The 18,458-nt window shown below is 32.8% G+C and overlaps 1 protein-coding gene across 2 annotated transcripts in view; it reads right to left on the bottom strand.

Annotated features, from left to right (window-relative positions):
• The window catches only part of LOC115875577 (calmodulin), a 29,991-nt gene extending 11,977 nt beyond the window's left edge, over positions 1 to 18,014 (bottom strand). For both annotated transcript variants that reach the window (XM_030891088.1, XM_030891087.1), the window contains exons 1-2: positions 17,559 to 18,014; positions 17,059 to 17,233 (exon numbers count right to left, since the gene is read on the bottom strand). In XM_030891088.1, the coding sequence (XP_030746948.1) occupies positions 17,059 to 17,233; positions 17,559 to 17,561 (178 nt within the window). In that variant the 5' untranslated portion in view covers positions 17,562 to 18,014. The remainder of the gene's footprint in view (positions 1 to 17,058; positions 17,234 to 17,558) is intronic.
• Between the last annotated feature and the right edge of the window lie 444 nt (positions 18,015 to 18,458).

Below are 18,458 nucleotides of genomic sequence, written 5' to 3'. Positions count from 1 at the left end.
CGTACGAAAAGTTATTATTCTTCAAAACAGTTAAAAAACATGTAGGTGGCGCCCCCTACAATTAGTAGTCATACTGACACCCAAATCGAATTTCTCGTGTCAAAAAACGCCCATTTAAAAAAACCACCCACTCATTTAAAAAAAACGAACAAAAACTATTTACTACTTTAGAAAATTTGACATAGAAACACTCCTTAAGGTTTAAAATTACGATATTTATAGCAAAGTAACTACAGACCAATTATAGTTAATACCTAGTTTTAATTTCAGGGCATTTTTTTTTTTTGAATACCGTATGATCAAAAAAAATTAATGGCTATGAAATTAAGATCGCTGTCTTTTTTATGTAAAATTATATGGAGAATGTCATCGATCGTCATTTCCAAGCCAACTGGACGCCGTTTTTCTTCGATCATTCATTCGGTAGTTTTTGTAAAAAAGGTTGAAAAAAATATTTTTTATTTATTTAATAATATTTCTAAAACTATCAAAACATATTTAATACCTTAGGATTATGGTGATAAAGTGATCAGGAAAGGAATCCAAACATGCAATAATATACCGGGTGCGTCTCAAAAGTAGCTCACCCCTAATTTTTTGATAATAAAACGAGATTTGGTTTTGGTACGTTAGTACATGACATAAATTAGGATTGATTGACGTATCCAATTGTTTTTGGTCACTTCCTGTTTCACCGGAAATGGCTACAACTTTTGATTTTTAAATGAGACACTCGGTATTTTTTTACTTTATTTGATAAAATATAATACTCTGAATAGAATGACATATCATACATATGTCAACTTTTGGCATTTTCTGTAACATGCGGTTTATAACGACAATTTCACTCAAAATAGCAAGTGTGTGGTACCAAATTATTCGTAAAAAAATGCTTCTTCCAAATATTCTAATGAAATTCTATTCCATTTGAAAAAAATTAGATATGATTAAAAATACGACTTGGGCAACTTTTAATCTGCCAGGACAAGACACGAAAAACATTTGACTGTCAAATCTATTTTTCCAAGGCTCCTTAATTAAAAATTAGTATTTTTAACTCAGCCATGGTACTCTAGATTGAAATTTAAAATACGATTTGTATCTTCTATCCAGTAAAGTAAAAATATACCGAGGGTGCCATTTAAAAATCAAAAGTTGTACTCATTTCCGGTGAAAGAGGAAGTAACCAAAAACAATTGAATACGTCAATCAATCCTAATTTATGTCATATACTAATATACCAAATCTCGTTTTTTTATCGAAAAAAATTAAAAAGTTATAGGGGTGAGCGACTTTCGAGACGCATCCGGTAGAACGTATTCCATTTAAAATAAATTATCCCGATCCACTCACATTTTTTTCCGCCATCCTGTAGCAGTTAAAATATTTTCCTCAAATACATCCATACACTTTAGGTTTGCTCTTATCCAAAATTATTTAAATTTAAAAAAAAGTATTTTAATATAGGAGCTACAGATTTCCGACGCATTGTTGCCATACCCGTATAAAGTAGTAGGAGAACTTTGAACCGTGGCAACCCCTATTTGCTGCAACTTTTTGATTGGTACTCTGTTAGAAGTGTATTCTCCTGTTCATAAATATACGTAAAAATTAGGTTTTGATTACAAATATGAGCGTAATAATCCGACAGCTGGATCTTAGACTATGACAAATTATGATCAAATCAAAAACGGTTTATGTATATCGATCTCGCTCAATAGAAAGGTGTGAGTATATGTATAGGATCTGTGCTCGAAAGGCGTTAAATGGGCCTTTTATCATTTCCAATCATCCATCGGCTGCGATGCGAGACATGAATGAGAAAAGTCGAGCGGCTGCGGCGTGCGCGACCTTTTCAGTTCCGCATTTATTACGATGCGCCTTCTTACTACAGCCCAATTAAATGTTTATTATTTATAGGCCGGCCTGTGTGTGTTTTTCTATTATACGCCGCTAGCCGGTCGATATTTTTAGCATTGACACCTCTCTCTCTCTCAAAGTCCCGTGCAATTTTTAAAACTAATCACACGAACGAACCGTCCCACTATCGCTTTACGGATTTTTTTATTTTTTTTCTCTGAAAATCGCCGACAATAAACAGCTGGAAAAACTGGAATTATTCGCTTTTTCGTTACGTCAAACCTGTAACCACCATGTTTTTTGTTTGTTTATGTCACCTTGCTCACATAAACGAGCATGTAAAAATGAACACTACAGAAACCTCGTCGTGAGATTTCTTCACATTTTATTTAGATTATTTTAGATTATTATTCTTTAGATTTTTAGAGTTCTTTTAGTGTACGATAGTTTTTTTGTTTTATAGTTTATTAAAAAAGATTCGTCTATCGGCTCAATGCTTTAAAAAATTGTTCATTTGTGCCTTTCGCTACTAAAAGCTACTAAATCGCTACTGAAAGAAAACGAAGAAATATTTATGTACAAGAAATATTTGTGGAAGCGATAAACCTGTTTAACTATTTTATGTTTAGTTACTGTTAACTTATGTTTTGGAACAAAAAGTCTTGATGGTTTGTTTTATTTTAGCATCTTTCGAGTATAAATATTTTTAAGAAAGCAAGAAAGACTATCAATCGCATACCGCTGACAAAACTTTTTGGTAAATTCCAGACATTACGTATTACGTTTCAAAAATGTTTCACCCTGTGCCTCTTTTTTACCATCTCGTCCTGTATTTTTTATTTTGAAAGTTGGCAACCCCAATACAGGGTGGTCCGAACTGTATTCGGAAATCTTCGGGAGCACATTCTGCAGATAAAAATAAGCAAAAAAGTTCGTATAAATGTATGTCCTAAAATGTTTCGTTTCGGAGATACACTTTTTTATAATCACGTCGCAAAATTTAAAACTTTTGTGACGTTTGAAAAAAAAACATTTATTTATAAGTTTTATAACATATCTAATTAAATTTAGATGAAAGGAATTGCTGGATCTTCTAGATAATTTTCTCAGGGAAAAAAACAACTATAAAGGACACTAAGTCAAAAAAAGTCAAAAGGGCAATTTGTTCCCTATCGGAAAATGTGATACTTTTTAACAACAGCAAAAAATATGACCTTAGTCAAAATTAATAATAACCATCTATCAAAGAATGAAATCGAAATTATATTACCACAGAAACGTCTTTATTTTTAGGACTTAGAACAAGCAAAATTTTTTTATGAAGAATGCATTTTTCTCAAAATGTTAATAATAAAAAAGTTTTTCCTCTCGTAAAGACAATCCGGGAACACCCTACAAATATATAAAAATATATTTCTACAGGGTCGCTGTGTTATGTATGGAAATGGTCGATTATTTAAAATATAGGAGGAACCGCAAAGAGTTAAATACAAAGGTATAGTGTATATAGTATGAAATCGTAACAGAACTAGGATATAGCGTTAAAGATAAGATTAAGGTAGTAACCAAAAGACAATGCAGAAACCCTTACAAAGAGAATTGGATTTTAGAGGCTCGCCCGGAAATATCAAAATGGTTTTTGAAAAAAGGAATGATTAATTGTGATTTAGTAAGGGTGTACGTTCAGGAACACTTAAATATGGCAGTATGTTTTAAGTGTTGTGGTTTTGGCCATGTTTCAATATATTGTTCTGCAAAAAATTGCTGTCATAAATGTGGCGAGGAACACGAGATGAAAAACTGTAATAGTGACATTTTTAATTGCCCAAATTGCACAAAGATGCAACTAGCTGAGAGAAGTCATTCAGCAAGAGATATAGATTGCCCTGTTTATCAAAGGAAATTATTAAGATATAGAAATACTATTAATTACGAACCTTTAAACTAAAATCAGAGTCAAAACCAACATCAGTTATGCATGTCAGCATCGCGAAATACAACTTTTATAGGACAACACTAACACCTAGCAAACAAAATAACTTCGCAACTTCAATAAGAGAATATAAAACCAATGAAAATGAAACCGAAAAAAAAATTAGCTTTATTCATCAAAATGTCCGATCCATTGGAAATTCTGTTGATCTAATTGAAGATTTTGAACATCAAAGTTGTAAATTCTTATGTATTAGTGAACATTGGAAAACTGATGACCAGCTATCAGATTTTGCGATTTGTGATTTTAACTTAGCTGCTAAATATTGTCGTGAAGAAGGAGAACATGGTGGAGTGGCGGTATATGTGCATAAGGAGATAAACTGTAAACCTAGAAAAAAACTTACTAATCTATCGGTGAGTAAAGTTTTTGAATGTGCAGTGGCAGAGTGCTCAATTGGGAAAAAACAGATTATTGTTGCTGGCGTATATCGTCCGCCTAATGCTAGTCTTAAAGTATTTTTCGAGAAAATGGACAAACTTTTATCATCGGTATTTATCGAAAATAAAATAGTGTTAATTGGAGGTGACTTTAATATAGAAATGAAAGATGATAATGTCAATAAGTTCGACATGATCGCGTTACTAAGTTCTTTTAGGTTTGTTCATACTATCTCGGACTATGCTAGAGTCACCTCTCAGACCAAAAGTTGTATCGATAACATTTTTGTAAATTTTAAAAATGATTTTGCAGTAGTTTTAGACAGTAACATTTCAGATCACTCAGCTCAGAAAATTTCTTTTTCATTAAAAAATAAAACAAAGCCAATTCTTTCACACAGAAGATTTTTTAATGAAACTAATATACATATCTTTTTACAAAGCATTCAAAGTGAAACATGGGAAAATGTACTGTGTATTAGTAGGCCTAATGTAAATGAATAGTGGACGGTCTTTCTTAATTCTTTTTTACACTTGTTCTATAAAGCATTCCCACTTAAATTAGTCAACAAAAAATATAAATCCAAACTGAATATCCAAAAAGATAAAAACTTGACAGAATGTAAAGATAGATTGGACACATTGTTAGTTCTTAGTAAGAAAGATATTAAATATAGAGACATATACAACTCCACAAAGAGAGAATATAATAATTTGTTAATCAAGGCTAAATCACAAGTATATGAGAGTAGAATAAGGAACTCCGATAATAAAAGCAAATCCATGTGGTCTATATGCAATGAAATATCTAATAAAAAGGATAGTCCTGAATGCTTGATAGCTGGAAATCCAATCACTATAGCCGAAGAATATAATAATTATTTGATAGGTATAATACCAGATCTCTTAAGGCGGGTTCTCACTTGTCAGTTTCGCTGACGCAGTCTGACTGATTCAGTGATACTGAACAAACAATGAACGTCAGAACACATTTTCATGTTAAATGATCAGTACATTCGTACTTTCAGTTAAAGTGAAAACCAGTTCTACTTTTTTTCATTTTGACTGTCATTATCGAATAATGAATAGAAACTGAAGCGTGAGAATTACATTTTCGTGATTTGTGCAGTTTACAAGTTAAGTTAATTAATTATTTTAATATAGTTTCACTATAGCACCCCGTTTATTTCTTCGCAATATCCAGGACCTGACCACCTACGACGTTTTTTTTTTCTTTTCTGATTCACCAGAATATTCTGTAATTCATTTGCTAATTGTAAACAAACTTCGCGAACACCTGGTTTCAATTTTGTTTTAACCATTTTCATGTCTATACGAAATCACCACATTAGAATGTTTGGACCAACTGAATACTGAATGTAGCAAAACATGAAACGTGTGAATACAATCGTTGTTTTTTATTTTTCATTGATAATGAATCAGTCAGACTGCGTCAGCGAAACTGACAAGTGAGAACCCGCCTTTACAGAACCTACCACAATCTGAATTTAATTTTGACATCCAAGCAAATGACAGGTCAATGTACTTATATCCGATCACGTCAGATGAAATAATCAATTTAGGAAAATCATTGAAAAATAAATGGACTAGTGGGGAAGATGAAATACCCACAAATATAATAAAAATAGTATTTTCTACTTAAAAGACATACTTTGTTACATAATAAATAATAGTTTTAGATATGGGATATTTCCAGAGCAGTTAAAATTATCTTTAATAAGCCATTATATAAAAAAGGTGACGTAGAGTCATTGACAAATTATAGACCCATCAGTTTGCTTCCGGGTTTCTCAAAAATATTTGAGTTGGCTATGTGTTCTAGGGCTAAAGACTTTATGTATTCTTGCGGACTATTCAATACATTTCAACATGGGTACATCAAAGGGAGATCCACACAAACAGCTATCTTTCAGTTTACAGGTAGGATACTGGACTTATTAGAAGACAACAAAAGAGCTTTAGGTATGTTCTTGGATTTATCCAAGGCATATGACTCATTAAATATAGGTTTTCTTCTAACCAAATTAGAAAGATATGGGATTAGGGGAAATGCCTTGCAACTATTTAAGTCGTACCTTAGTAATCGCAGGCAAAGAGTAATAATCCAAAAAGGAATCAATTCTGCTAAGTCTAGTATTTTGGAAAATAACTTGGGTGTTCCTCAAGGTAGTATAGTCGGACCTTTTCTTTTTATTGTATATATCAATGATCTAAGTAACATTCTGCCTAATGTAGACAGAAGTATTATAAATTATGCAGATGACACTAACATGCTGATAGGAGGGGAAGACAATACAGATATTTTGAGTAAGGGTATAAAAATGTTTGAGGCAGCAAATAAATGGTTTTTGGGAAATAAACTTTTATTAAACAAAGAAAAAACCAATGTAGTAGTTTTTAGTACAAAACAGAATAGAGCAGAAAAAGTCACTAATATAAATCTAATAAACTGGATCTTTCAATTGCAACAAATACGCAGTTCTTAGGAATTTGTATTGACGAGTTCTTGGATTGGACTGACCATATTAACAAGTTATCATTGAAATTGAACAAAATTGCCTATGCGATTAGAGTCATAAGTCAGTACATGAACAGAAATACATTAAAGATAATATATTTTGCGAATTTTGAATCTGTAATTAGATATGGAATTATTTTCTGGGGTGGGTGTTCTGTTACTGAAAATTTAGAAAAAATCTTTATTTGTCAAAAGAGAGTAATAAGGTTAATTTATAACATGGCTTCTAAAGATTCTTGTAGGAATGTGTTTAAAATTAATAGTCTATTAACAGTGTATGGTCTGTACATATACGAGTGCATCCTTTTTTTATTTAACAATAAGTCAATTTTTAAAAAACATTCACAGAATCATAACTATAATACAAGGACACTCAATTTTGATTTTCCAGTCCACAGACTTACACTAACAGAAAAAGGTGCATATTACATGTGCATAAAATGTTTTAACAAATTACCGAGGGAAATTAAATGCATTCAAATCAACAGAGTATTTAAGAAAAAAGTTAGAAAATTGTTAATTAACTTAGAACCATATTCATTAAGGGATTATTTGAATTAAAATAATATAGGGTTACATTGTTGTATTTGACGTCATTTCATTTTGTGTTCATTTATATTATATTTGTATATTTGAAACATACTCTGAAATAAAGTATATATTATTATTATTATTAATATTATAGGATTTTTAAATATCTAATACATTTAAGTATACAGGATTGGTCATAAAGTCGTGGCACAAAAAAGTTTCATTTTTTTTAAATAGAACCCCCTGTATATTATTGCATATTTGCATAATTCTTCCTTCAATTTTTTTTATTAATTTTTTTTTCTTTTAATTTTTTTTTTCAATGTACATAAATTGAAGAATTGAAATGTTAAACGAAAATTTTGTAATTTCCAGTTCCAGACTTGATATAATCTCATTTTATACATTTATAAATGCTAACGTTAGAACTAATGTCAAATATTAAGTATCACAGTATACATTGTGTGTATTTCGATTTTTGCTTAGAATTGAAGGAAAATTTGAAATATGCAATAATATACAAGGGGTTCTATTTAAAAAAAATAAAACTTTTATGTACTACGACTTTATAACCGACCCTGTATACTTAAATTTATTACTCGCTAATAGATATGTAAAAATCTTATAACTTTAGTATTTAACACTTTTTGCGGTACCTCCTATATTGTACCTAATAATCGACCGTTTCCATACATAAAAGCGACCCTGTATATGTATTGTGTACGAATTGTGTAAGGAAGTTCGACATAACATTTTTCCTTTAAATCGCAATTTAAAAAAATAGCTCTATTTAAAAGTTGTTTTTTGGATGGACGCCTTTCTTTGAGATCGATCCATTGAAAAAGTTCCGTTGCACAACAAACCAATCTAATAATGGGCGTATTGGCGATAAAAATATACTTTTCAATTATTATAGGGTTTCATTTCGTACGTAATCGGTGAATTTGCCGTCATTTTTAATCGAATTAAGTCCGAAATTGGATAGGATATAGCTTGGCAACGTAATTATTTTCTTTTAATCACATAAAACACAGAAAAAACTTAATTCACGAAAGTCACGAAAAATGTAAACGAACTTTACGTTCTAAATTAAAGAGTTAATGGAAGCAAATTTTAATATTTTAATAACATAAAATCGACCAAAAATACAGACCTAAAATACCAAATTAAAAGAAAATTACGATATAGGAATTCTTACAAAAAAAGTAAATAAAGGAGTACTAAATACAGAGAAGTAATTTTTTTAATTAATACCATAAGGGAGGGGTCGGCAACCTTATGCTATAAGAGGTCCACAATTTTTTCAAGACAATACAGGGTGTCCCAGAAATAAGTGCAAGTATTTTAACTGGTAGTATAGTTCAACCCCAGAAACACGCCTACGAGGTTTTTTTCACGAAAAAAAAAATTGAAAGTTCGGAATTTTTTGAAAATTTTTTGAAATTTTTTTTTAGTTTTTATTTAAAAAAAATAATTTCTTGATAACATGGCAGTAGACTAATTTTACAAGAAAGAAAATCCAGAAAAGATCCAGTGGTTCTCAAAATTTTTGCAAAAAATCTTTTTTTTAATTTCAAAGTAAAATAACTCGGTTATTTTGGACTTATTTGAAAAACGATAAAGAGAAAATATGTTTCTTTTATCGAGATCTCCCACCCCTTAAAATTGCACTTGCACTTAATTCTGGGACACCCTGTATAAGCGGGCCTCGTTTGCTCACGCATCCAGAAAAAAGAATTATTCGCATCGACCAGTGCTCAGTGCTCAGATAAAAAAGAACGCATAAAATGGACCAAAAGTTTTTTTTAAATAATATTTTTACCAATACAGTTGTGTGGTTTTCAGTCCATCTAAATTTTTGTATTTAATTTGCCCATAAAGATGGGGTTTCAGTGTGCTCCACAGGAAGAAGTCGGTCGGCAAAAGATCCTGCGGTCTTTTCCTTGTGTATCCCCAATAAACGGGTGTCAATGTTTTTCTTTTCTTCAACAAGAAGAATATTCAAGTCATTGTTATTTTCTTCCTGTTTAATTATTTTTGGCTTCACACTTCCATGTGCTTAATACCTTAGTGCCTTTAGCTTCAAACCTCTAGTTTACTCTTTAAATTGTTGACTTATTCGGGGTATAGGCTTTCCGGAGACTGAGCTGCGAACATATCGAGAACAGCGGGAATACTGTTTCCAGAAAAATGCAGTTTAACCATCATAACTTTTTCAGAAGTTGCAAAATTCATAATTATTTTATACAAAATTACTAAATTACTCTGTTTGATACCTTCAAATCTTTGTAATCAAAATGTGAATTTGACAATGACATTATCACCTTTTTGCTTTAATACTAATTTGAAGGTAGATTTTTGCAAATAACTTTTAAATGCCTATTCTAGTGATGTTGGTAGCGAATATTTCCATTCGAATTTTGCAGGAAATTTCAGAAATTTCCGAAATATTCGGTCCCAAAATCGCGAATATTCGCAAAAATCCGAATTTTGCAAGAAATTTCTTTTCAAAATTCAAGATATTGAGCAAAAATTTAACGAAAGTGTATCAAGTATGCCTATTCTTAAATCAGAAGAAAAAGAATGCTTCTCCGCCTTTTCAAAATAGAAAACGTATGGCTCTTAAAATAATGCATTTTGCCGCGAATCTCTTGGCCCCCTCTGTTTCCTGGGAGAGCACCTTAACAACGAAGAACACATAGCCGCTATGGAATTTATCAACAATATCACCAACAAACATCCTCAGTTTGTCAATAATAAAGAAGCCATTTTTACAGATGTAACAAATTATTGCGCCAAATCGGGTTTATGGGCTCTCTACTACGTTTGGATGTCAGTTAAAAATGTAGACTGTCTAAGTTGGTGGCAGGCAATATGTAAAAATACTCAGTTGAAATATTTAGCTGTTACTCTGCTGTCTTTACCAACGTCATCTGCAGCCACTGAGAGAACTTTCAATACTTACAGTTTTATCCATACTAAAAAAGGAATCGCTTAACTGCACAAAGAGCCGGCAAAATAATGTTCGTAGCTCATAACAATAAATTATTACTACAAAAACAAAAAGTGGATATGGAACATGATATGCAACAACGTGAAACTCCTCCAGAACCACTAGAACCCGTGGAGGTAGAGGTCCATCCTTCAGAATCAGAACCAGATGATACATCAAATATACCTGATTTGGAAATAAAAACTAACGAAGACAGTACTACTACTACTACTACTACTACTATAATACCCTATGAAGATGGGACCAGCTCGGCGCCTGAAAGTATTTCGGAATAGAATAATTCAGTTATTTGTGTTTTACGTTCTTTCAATTTATATTTCGCGCTTTTTTGTTTTTTTTTAAGTTCATAGTCATAGTTCATGGTTTATCTACAAAGTACAAATGTTACCAAATAATTTTTGTTATATATTATGTTATGACTTTTAGGAGTTCTGTATTGTTTATTAAAAATATAACAACTAATATTATGTTTATTGTTTTTTTTCCACTTACATGTTGGTATCAAATGTCTATCTAATTTATTCTTTGTATCAACAAAAAATATGTAAAATTGTAAAATTTCATAAATTTCCGAAAGTTTCCGAAAATTTCGGAAATGTCCTGCAACAATCAACAGTTTCCGAAATATTAACATCACTAGCCTATTCCAAATGAAACAAAATTCTACACAAAAGTACAACTTCAACGCCTCTTCAAAAAAGTCTAATACAACTTTTGCATAAAATCATCTGGGGAGATAATATTTGACCTTTTCAATATTAACATGGTGTTCCAAAGTCCAAAGCACCACACGGTATATTATATTCCTTGTGTAGAAGGTAGAAGACTTAAAACTTAAAACACTATTTTTACAGCTTATTATTCTAATACTTTTCCCTGATTATTGTAAAAAACTATTAAAACAAACAGAATTTAAAAAAAGTGATCAACGATTGTTTTATCAAAAACCAGTATTGTATTACACCACCAAATGCGTCAAATACAAACACTGCGGGTACTTCATTTAAACTGAAAACTAGCGCGGTTCTTATCACAATAAACAACAAAGTACCCCACTTATCTGCAGCTAGCAACAACTAAACACCGAATTCTAAACCGCATATTTATTTTTAGATGTCGATCGATGCCGATATACTTTTCATTTCGCCTAAAAACCACCCACTCCCCCTGTTTAGTCCCTTAAGAAGAGGTCCCACATGGTACCACACGCGTGTTTGCGTGACCCCAACCATCATTATTGAGATGGTTCCGTGACTTGACACCATTTTTACCCCCTTTTCCAATAGACATTCGTTTTAGCAAAAAAAAACATATTTAATTATACTATTTAAATCTCAAATTTGGTTCAAAAATAACAACCACACTTTAACAGAGTGGTCCACTTTATAGTGAATAGATAGAAAAACATATAAAAATACATATTGGTATAAGATCAAAAAAATTCAGGGTGTAATAATAAATTTAGTTTTAATAAAAGTTCAATGAGTGAGTATACATCATGTTCAGTTATACCAGGGTCTACAAGCAATCAGTGCCAGAGATAGGAGGACTTAGCTACCATACAATTTAGAAAAATAAATAACACAGTACCTATATTGTTTAACATAAAATTTTAAACTTTTTCCTAAATGAACGTTGCACCCCCTAAAAACATTGACATATTAGTTTGATATATTGATATATATATCAGCATCAACATTCTCAGCTTATTCAACCATTTCCAATTATGGTGTAGCCTCCCTCGCATATTTAGATAATCTCTTTGTAGCTGGGCACATTGTTGTCTATTGTTGGCTATGCGGGCCCAAGAACGGTAAACTAATAGGATTGCTCATCCTCATAAGACGTACCATGACCAACATGACAGACATATGACGTTAGCCACGGACCACGGACGTACGTTCGCCTCTTTCCGCGCTACAGCTGACTGTTGTGACGTCATTGTAGTCCTTGTCAAAGCCTTGTTGGCCTTGTCATGATAGTGTGTATTATTAGTTGCCTATGGTAAACTTATAAAAATAACAGCTGAGAAATTTTGAGTTAATTATTTTGTCAATTTTAAATGTGAAAAAAGGTGTCTTTAAAGTTTTTAGAGCTATAGTGTATAAATACGTTCATTTTGTGTTGTGGATTGTGACAAAGTGCTTACTAAGTGCCCACGATTTTGTTTACTAATTATTTTAAAGCAAAATATGGAAGTACTCTAAAAAGAATGCTTGCAAAAGGTGATGCTGGGACCTGCTGTTCTTAAAAATGCATTATCCGTGTATTTAATACGATTTATACAGTTAATTTTCTATACTGCATACATATAAGGTGTTTAAATAAATAAACTAAATAATGAACGTTTTGCATTCGGCAACCAATAATGCACGTGTGTGTATTCTTGGTTGCCGGATAAGGACTAATAATAATGACAAGGACTACAATGACGTCACAATGCGAGTAGTTTTCGCATGCACCTGGCGGACACTTTTGGCTGAATGAGCAGTCCTATTAGGTTAACAGCACTAAACGCGATCAACTCAGTAACCATCAATTCGAAGTTGGTCAACAAATTAGGCAAAGAAAATAAAGTCCTCCTACTCTGGGTGCATGCTCACCAAGGGATAGAAGACAATGAAAAAGCAAATGATCTAGCTAGAAAAGGAGCGAACACTAACTGGACCAGAACCGTTCTGTTTTCCAAACGGGAACCAACTGAAAGCGGAACTGAAGAATCTGGAAGACTCCATCCGTAACTTGGAATAGGTGTCCTCCAACGGTCTAAGACGCTCGAAAAAGTTCCTACGACCGAGAAAAATCAAAGGTTTTCCTTAATTTAAGTAAAAACAATCTTCGGACTGTCACGGGGTTTCTAACAGGACACTGTCTCCTCAACGAACATCTCAGTAGGCTGAAGCTGAGAAACAATGGCGAATGCAGATTCTGTGGGGAAAATGGGGAAACACCAAACACCTTATCACTGAGTGCGCCGGGACGACAACCATTCGTGCCATAAACTTTGGTACGGCTGATGTTGAGAATGGAGAGCTGGCCTCTGTGGAACCGTCTCAGATACTGGCTATTGTTAAAGCCCTGAGACTGTATGATGAGTTATAACTCATTATAACTCAAGAAAGGGGAATACACAATAGATCTCTTAGGTTGCGGTGATTAACTCCCCTCCTAAACATTCTTCTTCTTCTATCCCTGCTAATTTCCTAATATCGTGGTCCCATCTCGTGCTCTCATCCAGGTTTGGTCTTCATCTAGGTCTCTTAATACCCCATGCTGTAATTTTTGTCGTCCATCTGTTGTCCGTCCTTCTCGCCAGGTGTCCTGCCTATTGCCACTTGAGGGTAGGGCATTCAATCCCGGGATCCCGATTCCCGGGATCCCGGACATTTATTCAATCCCGAAATCCCGGGATTGTATTTTCTTTAATCCCGGGATTCATCATTGCATTTTTTCCTTAATTTAAATCGTACACAAGTCTTTCATGATAGTACAATATGCGCTTATAAACAACCCTGAATGTTTGATCAAGTTTGAAGATGATGAAGATCTAGTTTGAGTGATAATACTCTTGATCGGCTTGTTTTTTTTAAGAAATTTTTTCAAAAACCAAAAAAACCAAGTTTAGATCTTCATCTTTGTTACTGCATAAGTTGTTATTTTAGTATCTTAGTAATCCTGTGTTATGCTGTATTCGATTGGTTATGTAAATTAAATAAAAAATGTATATTTTAGTTCCTTTTATGTTTTTTTTTGTTAAATAAACTTATATGTTATGTTGTTTTGTAATGGGGATGACGTTTAATTTATGTTAATGTTTTTTTTGTTCAATAAAATTTTGTAAAGAAAGAAAATATAATATAATTCCAACGTAAATAATTTTTTCGTGAATCCCGGGACCAATCCCGGGATCCCGGAATCGAAAAATTATAATCCCGAAATCCCGGGATTGAAAATTTCTTTCGGGATTGAATGCCCTACTTGAGGGATTTGATTCTGTGAATGACATCTATTACCTGGGTCTTTTGTGGTACTCTTATTCTTTTACGGTCTCCCTTGGTTATTCCCAGCATATTTCGTTCCATTGAGCATTGTGTGACCTGCAGTTTCCTTATAATGTCCATTGTTAAGTCTCCAGGTTTCACATGCATAGGTCATGACTGTAGTACACATTGGTTGAATCATTCATTGAATGTTTTCTTGTTTTCGTCTTTAGATAAAGTGGCATTCGAGATTTGAATATGGAGTTTGTTCCAAATATATTCTATTTCCAGTGTTGTGTTATTTATTAAATGTCTTTTCTGTCCACTAGTTTGTTGTACATTACCTTTAGTTTTTACTAAATTTATTTTGAGACCTACTTTATTCCTGGCTGTATTTAGTTCGTTAATTTGTGCTTGTAGTTCTTCAGGACTATTGGCAATTAGGACTATGTCTTTGGTGTATTTCAACTTAATAAAATATTACTCAAATTAAGTAATAAACTCATTTCTTCGAAAATTAATAAATTATAATTTTATATTTCTAATTCTATATTTCTATATCTTAACATTCCTGTAATTCATTTTTGAACAAAAAAATCTTGGATTTCTCTGACAAAACATATAAATTTCAGATATGAAAAAATATCAAGAGATATTTTTTGAGGGTTAGCAAAGCCCCCTAACTCCGGCACTGGCTGCTCATAAGCTGTTTGATTGATAAATATGGTAGCCTACAATGTGATACACCAAATTAGTAGTAGTCAAAAATTCAGAATATATTTTTTTACAAGTTCAATACCCAATATTTTTAAAATATACCGTTTTTGACAGTTTGTTAATAATCTTTTATTTTCAAACGACAGTGCTGCTACTAAAACTTGAACCACCGTGTATAACGGATGCGTCTCAAAAGTGGCTCATCCCTATAACTTTTTCATTTTTTCAGATAAAAAAACGAGATTTGATATGTTAGTATATGACATAAATTAGGATTGATTGACGTATTCGGTTGTTTTTGGTCACTTCCTGTTTCACCGGAAATTACTACAACTTTTGATTTTTAAATGGCACCCTCTGTATTTTTTTACTTTATTCAATAGAAAATGACATTCGGAATAGAATGACATATCATATGTCAACTTTTGACATTCTCGCTTAATAAAAAATTGTATTTTAAAATTCAATCTAGAGTTCCATGTTCCATGGCTATGTTAAAAACTCGAATTCTTAATCAAGGAGCCTTGGAAAAATATATTTGATCATCTAATGTTTTTAGTGTGTTTTCCTGACCAGTTAGAAAATGCTCAAATCGTATTTTTAATCATATATCAATTTTTTCAAATGGAACGAGGGTGGCTCATTAGCATATTTGGAAAAAGCATTTTTTTACGAATAATTTGATACCACACACTTGGTACTTCGATCCAAATTTTCGTTCCGAACCGCCAGTTATAATTTCAAATAAACCATATTCGAAAATGTCAAAAGTTAGCATATGATATGTCATTCTATGTCTAGTGTTATTTTCTATCGAATAAAGTAAAAAAATATCGAGTGTGCCATTTAAAAATCAAAAGTTGGTAGCCATTTCCGGTGAAACAGGAAGTGACCAAAAACAATTGAATACGTCAATCAATCCTAATTTATGTCATATATTAAATATTAACATACGAAATATCATTTATTTAACTGAAAAAATAAAAAAGTTATAGGGGGTGAGCCACTTTTGAGACGCATCCGGTATACAATTAATGACCCAATTAACTTTTTACTTAACTTTTTTCTGTACGAGAGTACAGAAATGTATCTGTTTAAAAAAAACTTAAAAAACATCTAATTGGTTCTTGTCAAATTAATAAATACAATAAAAACTACGTCCCTGATATAAATAAAAATTTAGGTTGACTGAATATATTCTAGGTTATAATATAGTGCTTACAAAGTATAACGGTTTTTTTAATCACAAATTTTGGTTTAAATTATTTTTAGAAGGTTATTTACATATAAAATATCTGATTAATTATTGTTACCAAAATAAAACATCAATTAAAAGTGTTTAGTCCAAAATTTGAACTAGTTAGATATTCAACTTTGAAAAATGTCAATCTTTGATATTTAAGACTTTTGTTTGAAAGATACACCAATTATAATTCGAAGAATGTTTTTATTCTAAAAATAATAGTGAACAATTTAGGGGGTATCAATCTTTTAGTACTATTCATCCGTGACACACATTTAATCCACACCCAAATTCTAATACAACAAAAAAACGTTTTTTCCTATAAAAATTCTTTTGATAAAATTGATTTTTATCTTTAGCCTCTCATAAAAACGATAACATTTTATAGATAATGTTAATTCTGACATTACAATTGACAATAATTGTATTTTAATCAAAATACTTCATAATCCTGCTATTCCTATTATAAAATCCTTCTCAGTTTATTTTTCATAGATTTTAAATCCAATTCACAATTCTATCTTATCAAAAATCCTGTTATTTTAAAAGAATTTTGACAAGACAACAAACACATACTTAAGCTACAATAAAGATAGCTAGCCTCACGCTCGCTCCATTAGAAAATTAATTACATTAAACGCAAAAACATTTAAAAGCCTAATTAATGATCTAATTTGTCAGTCATAAAAATACTTTCAGGAAATTAAAGCGAAGAAGCGAGAGAGAGATAGAGAAATTTCTTAACTAGCTAGCCTAGCCTGGCTATCTTTAGGCGAATAGAAATTGTTCTGAATTTACATACCGTCGGCATCGACTTCGTTGATCATATCCTGTAGTTCGGCCTCCGTGGGGTTCTGGCCCAGGGACCTCATAACAGTTCCTAATTCTTTGGTGGTGATGGTACCGTCGCCGTCTTTGTCGAACAGCGAGAACGCCTCTTTGAATTCGGCGATTTGTTCTTCGGTGAGTTGGTCAGCCTAGAACAAATAACACGGTTAGCAGTTGAAACGCAAAAGTAAACACCCTGCAAACCGATGCAACAGATCGATACAATACGAAACTGTAACGGTTTTCTCCATATTTTTTAGTAGAAATCCCATTGAAATACCGATCGTTTTCTAGTCCGCACTGCGGTATAATCCGATACCGGCCGAATTTTCCGTATCCCCCTTTTAGCTCTCTCTTTTTGACAGCTATTTACAAACAAATTTTCGATGAAATTCGAAAAATATTTGTGTAAAATCGAAGCTGGATTAATTACGAATATTCTGAAACGCACGATGGTCGATAATATTCACTCACCATTGTGATTTTTAAGGATTTTAGAACACTAAGACGAAATAACGTCGACGCACAGCCTCAACTTATAACGACGTCTCACGACGAAGTGCACCAGCCAACTGTTTCGTTTTGTCGTTTTGTTTAGCGCAGGGGAACGCGGGGAGGGGGCAGATTCTGCTACAGCCAAGCGCAACGGTGCGGCTACGACATAAACCAGTAAATATTCCTACGCCCTATGCCGGGATTTTATACCAAAAACGCCACTGTACTCCTACGAATTTGCTCCAGGAAAATATCGGGAAGTATTCCGGTAAAAACGCGAACAGAAAACAGGTTAGCGGAACTAGGAAAGTGAAAAACGCCAGTGGAACTATTTGTTGCGGCGGAATATGTCAAAAGTTTGAATGTCGGGCGTGAATGTTTACAACGTCGCCTTCGGCCGGCGGCGGCTTGCGATTGGTCGATCGCTACCTGCAATGCGTCAAACGGGCTTCGGCGGCGGTTCGGACATCGCAGCACGCGGTGCGTGACGTCGAGCGGCGTCGCGGCGCGCCGTTTGACTTTGACGTCGTTCTGCTGATATTGTGCGGGTGCGGCACAGACCACTGAGCATGCACGCTCCTCGCCAAAATCAACTTTGTAGTAATTAGAGCTGCATAATTTAGAAATTGCCTGCCTACCTCGACGACCACTCCCTGAGGCCTAATAATCGTCCCAAAAAGGGCTTGATTCCAGGAGAATCGTTAATATTCAACTCTGAAACAGTTCGAGATTTAGTTTTGTGTTGAAAAAATGTAAAGAACGTTTAGCATATCCTTCAAATGTAGCTAAATAATGATTTCAAATTTAATATAGATTTTGTTTTTTGTCGTTTTAAACGTACATGCGTTTAAATCACAATAAACATAAATAGATTAAGTA

Source organism: Sitophilus oryzae, unplaced genomic scaffold (assembly GCF_002938485.1).
Source record: "Sitophilus oryzae breed Bouriz unplaced genomic scaffold, Soryzae_2.0 scaffold_1389_pilon_pilon, whole genome shotgun sequence".
Classification (NCBI taxonomy): Eukaryota; Metazoa; Arthropoda; class Insecta; order Coleoptera; family Curculionidae; genus Sitophilus; species Sitophilus oryzae.
Note: the sequence above shows the minus strand (reverse complement) of the source record. Positions and strands in the feature narration are given on the sequence as shown.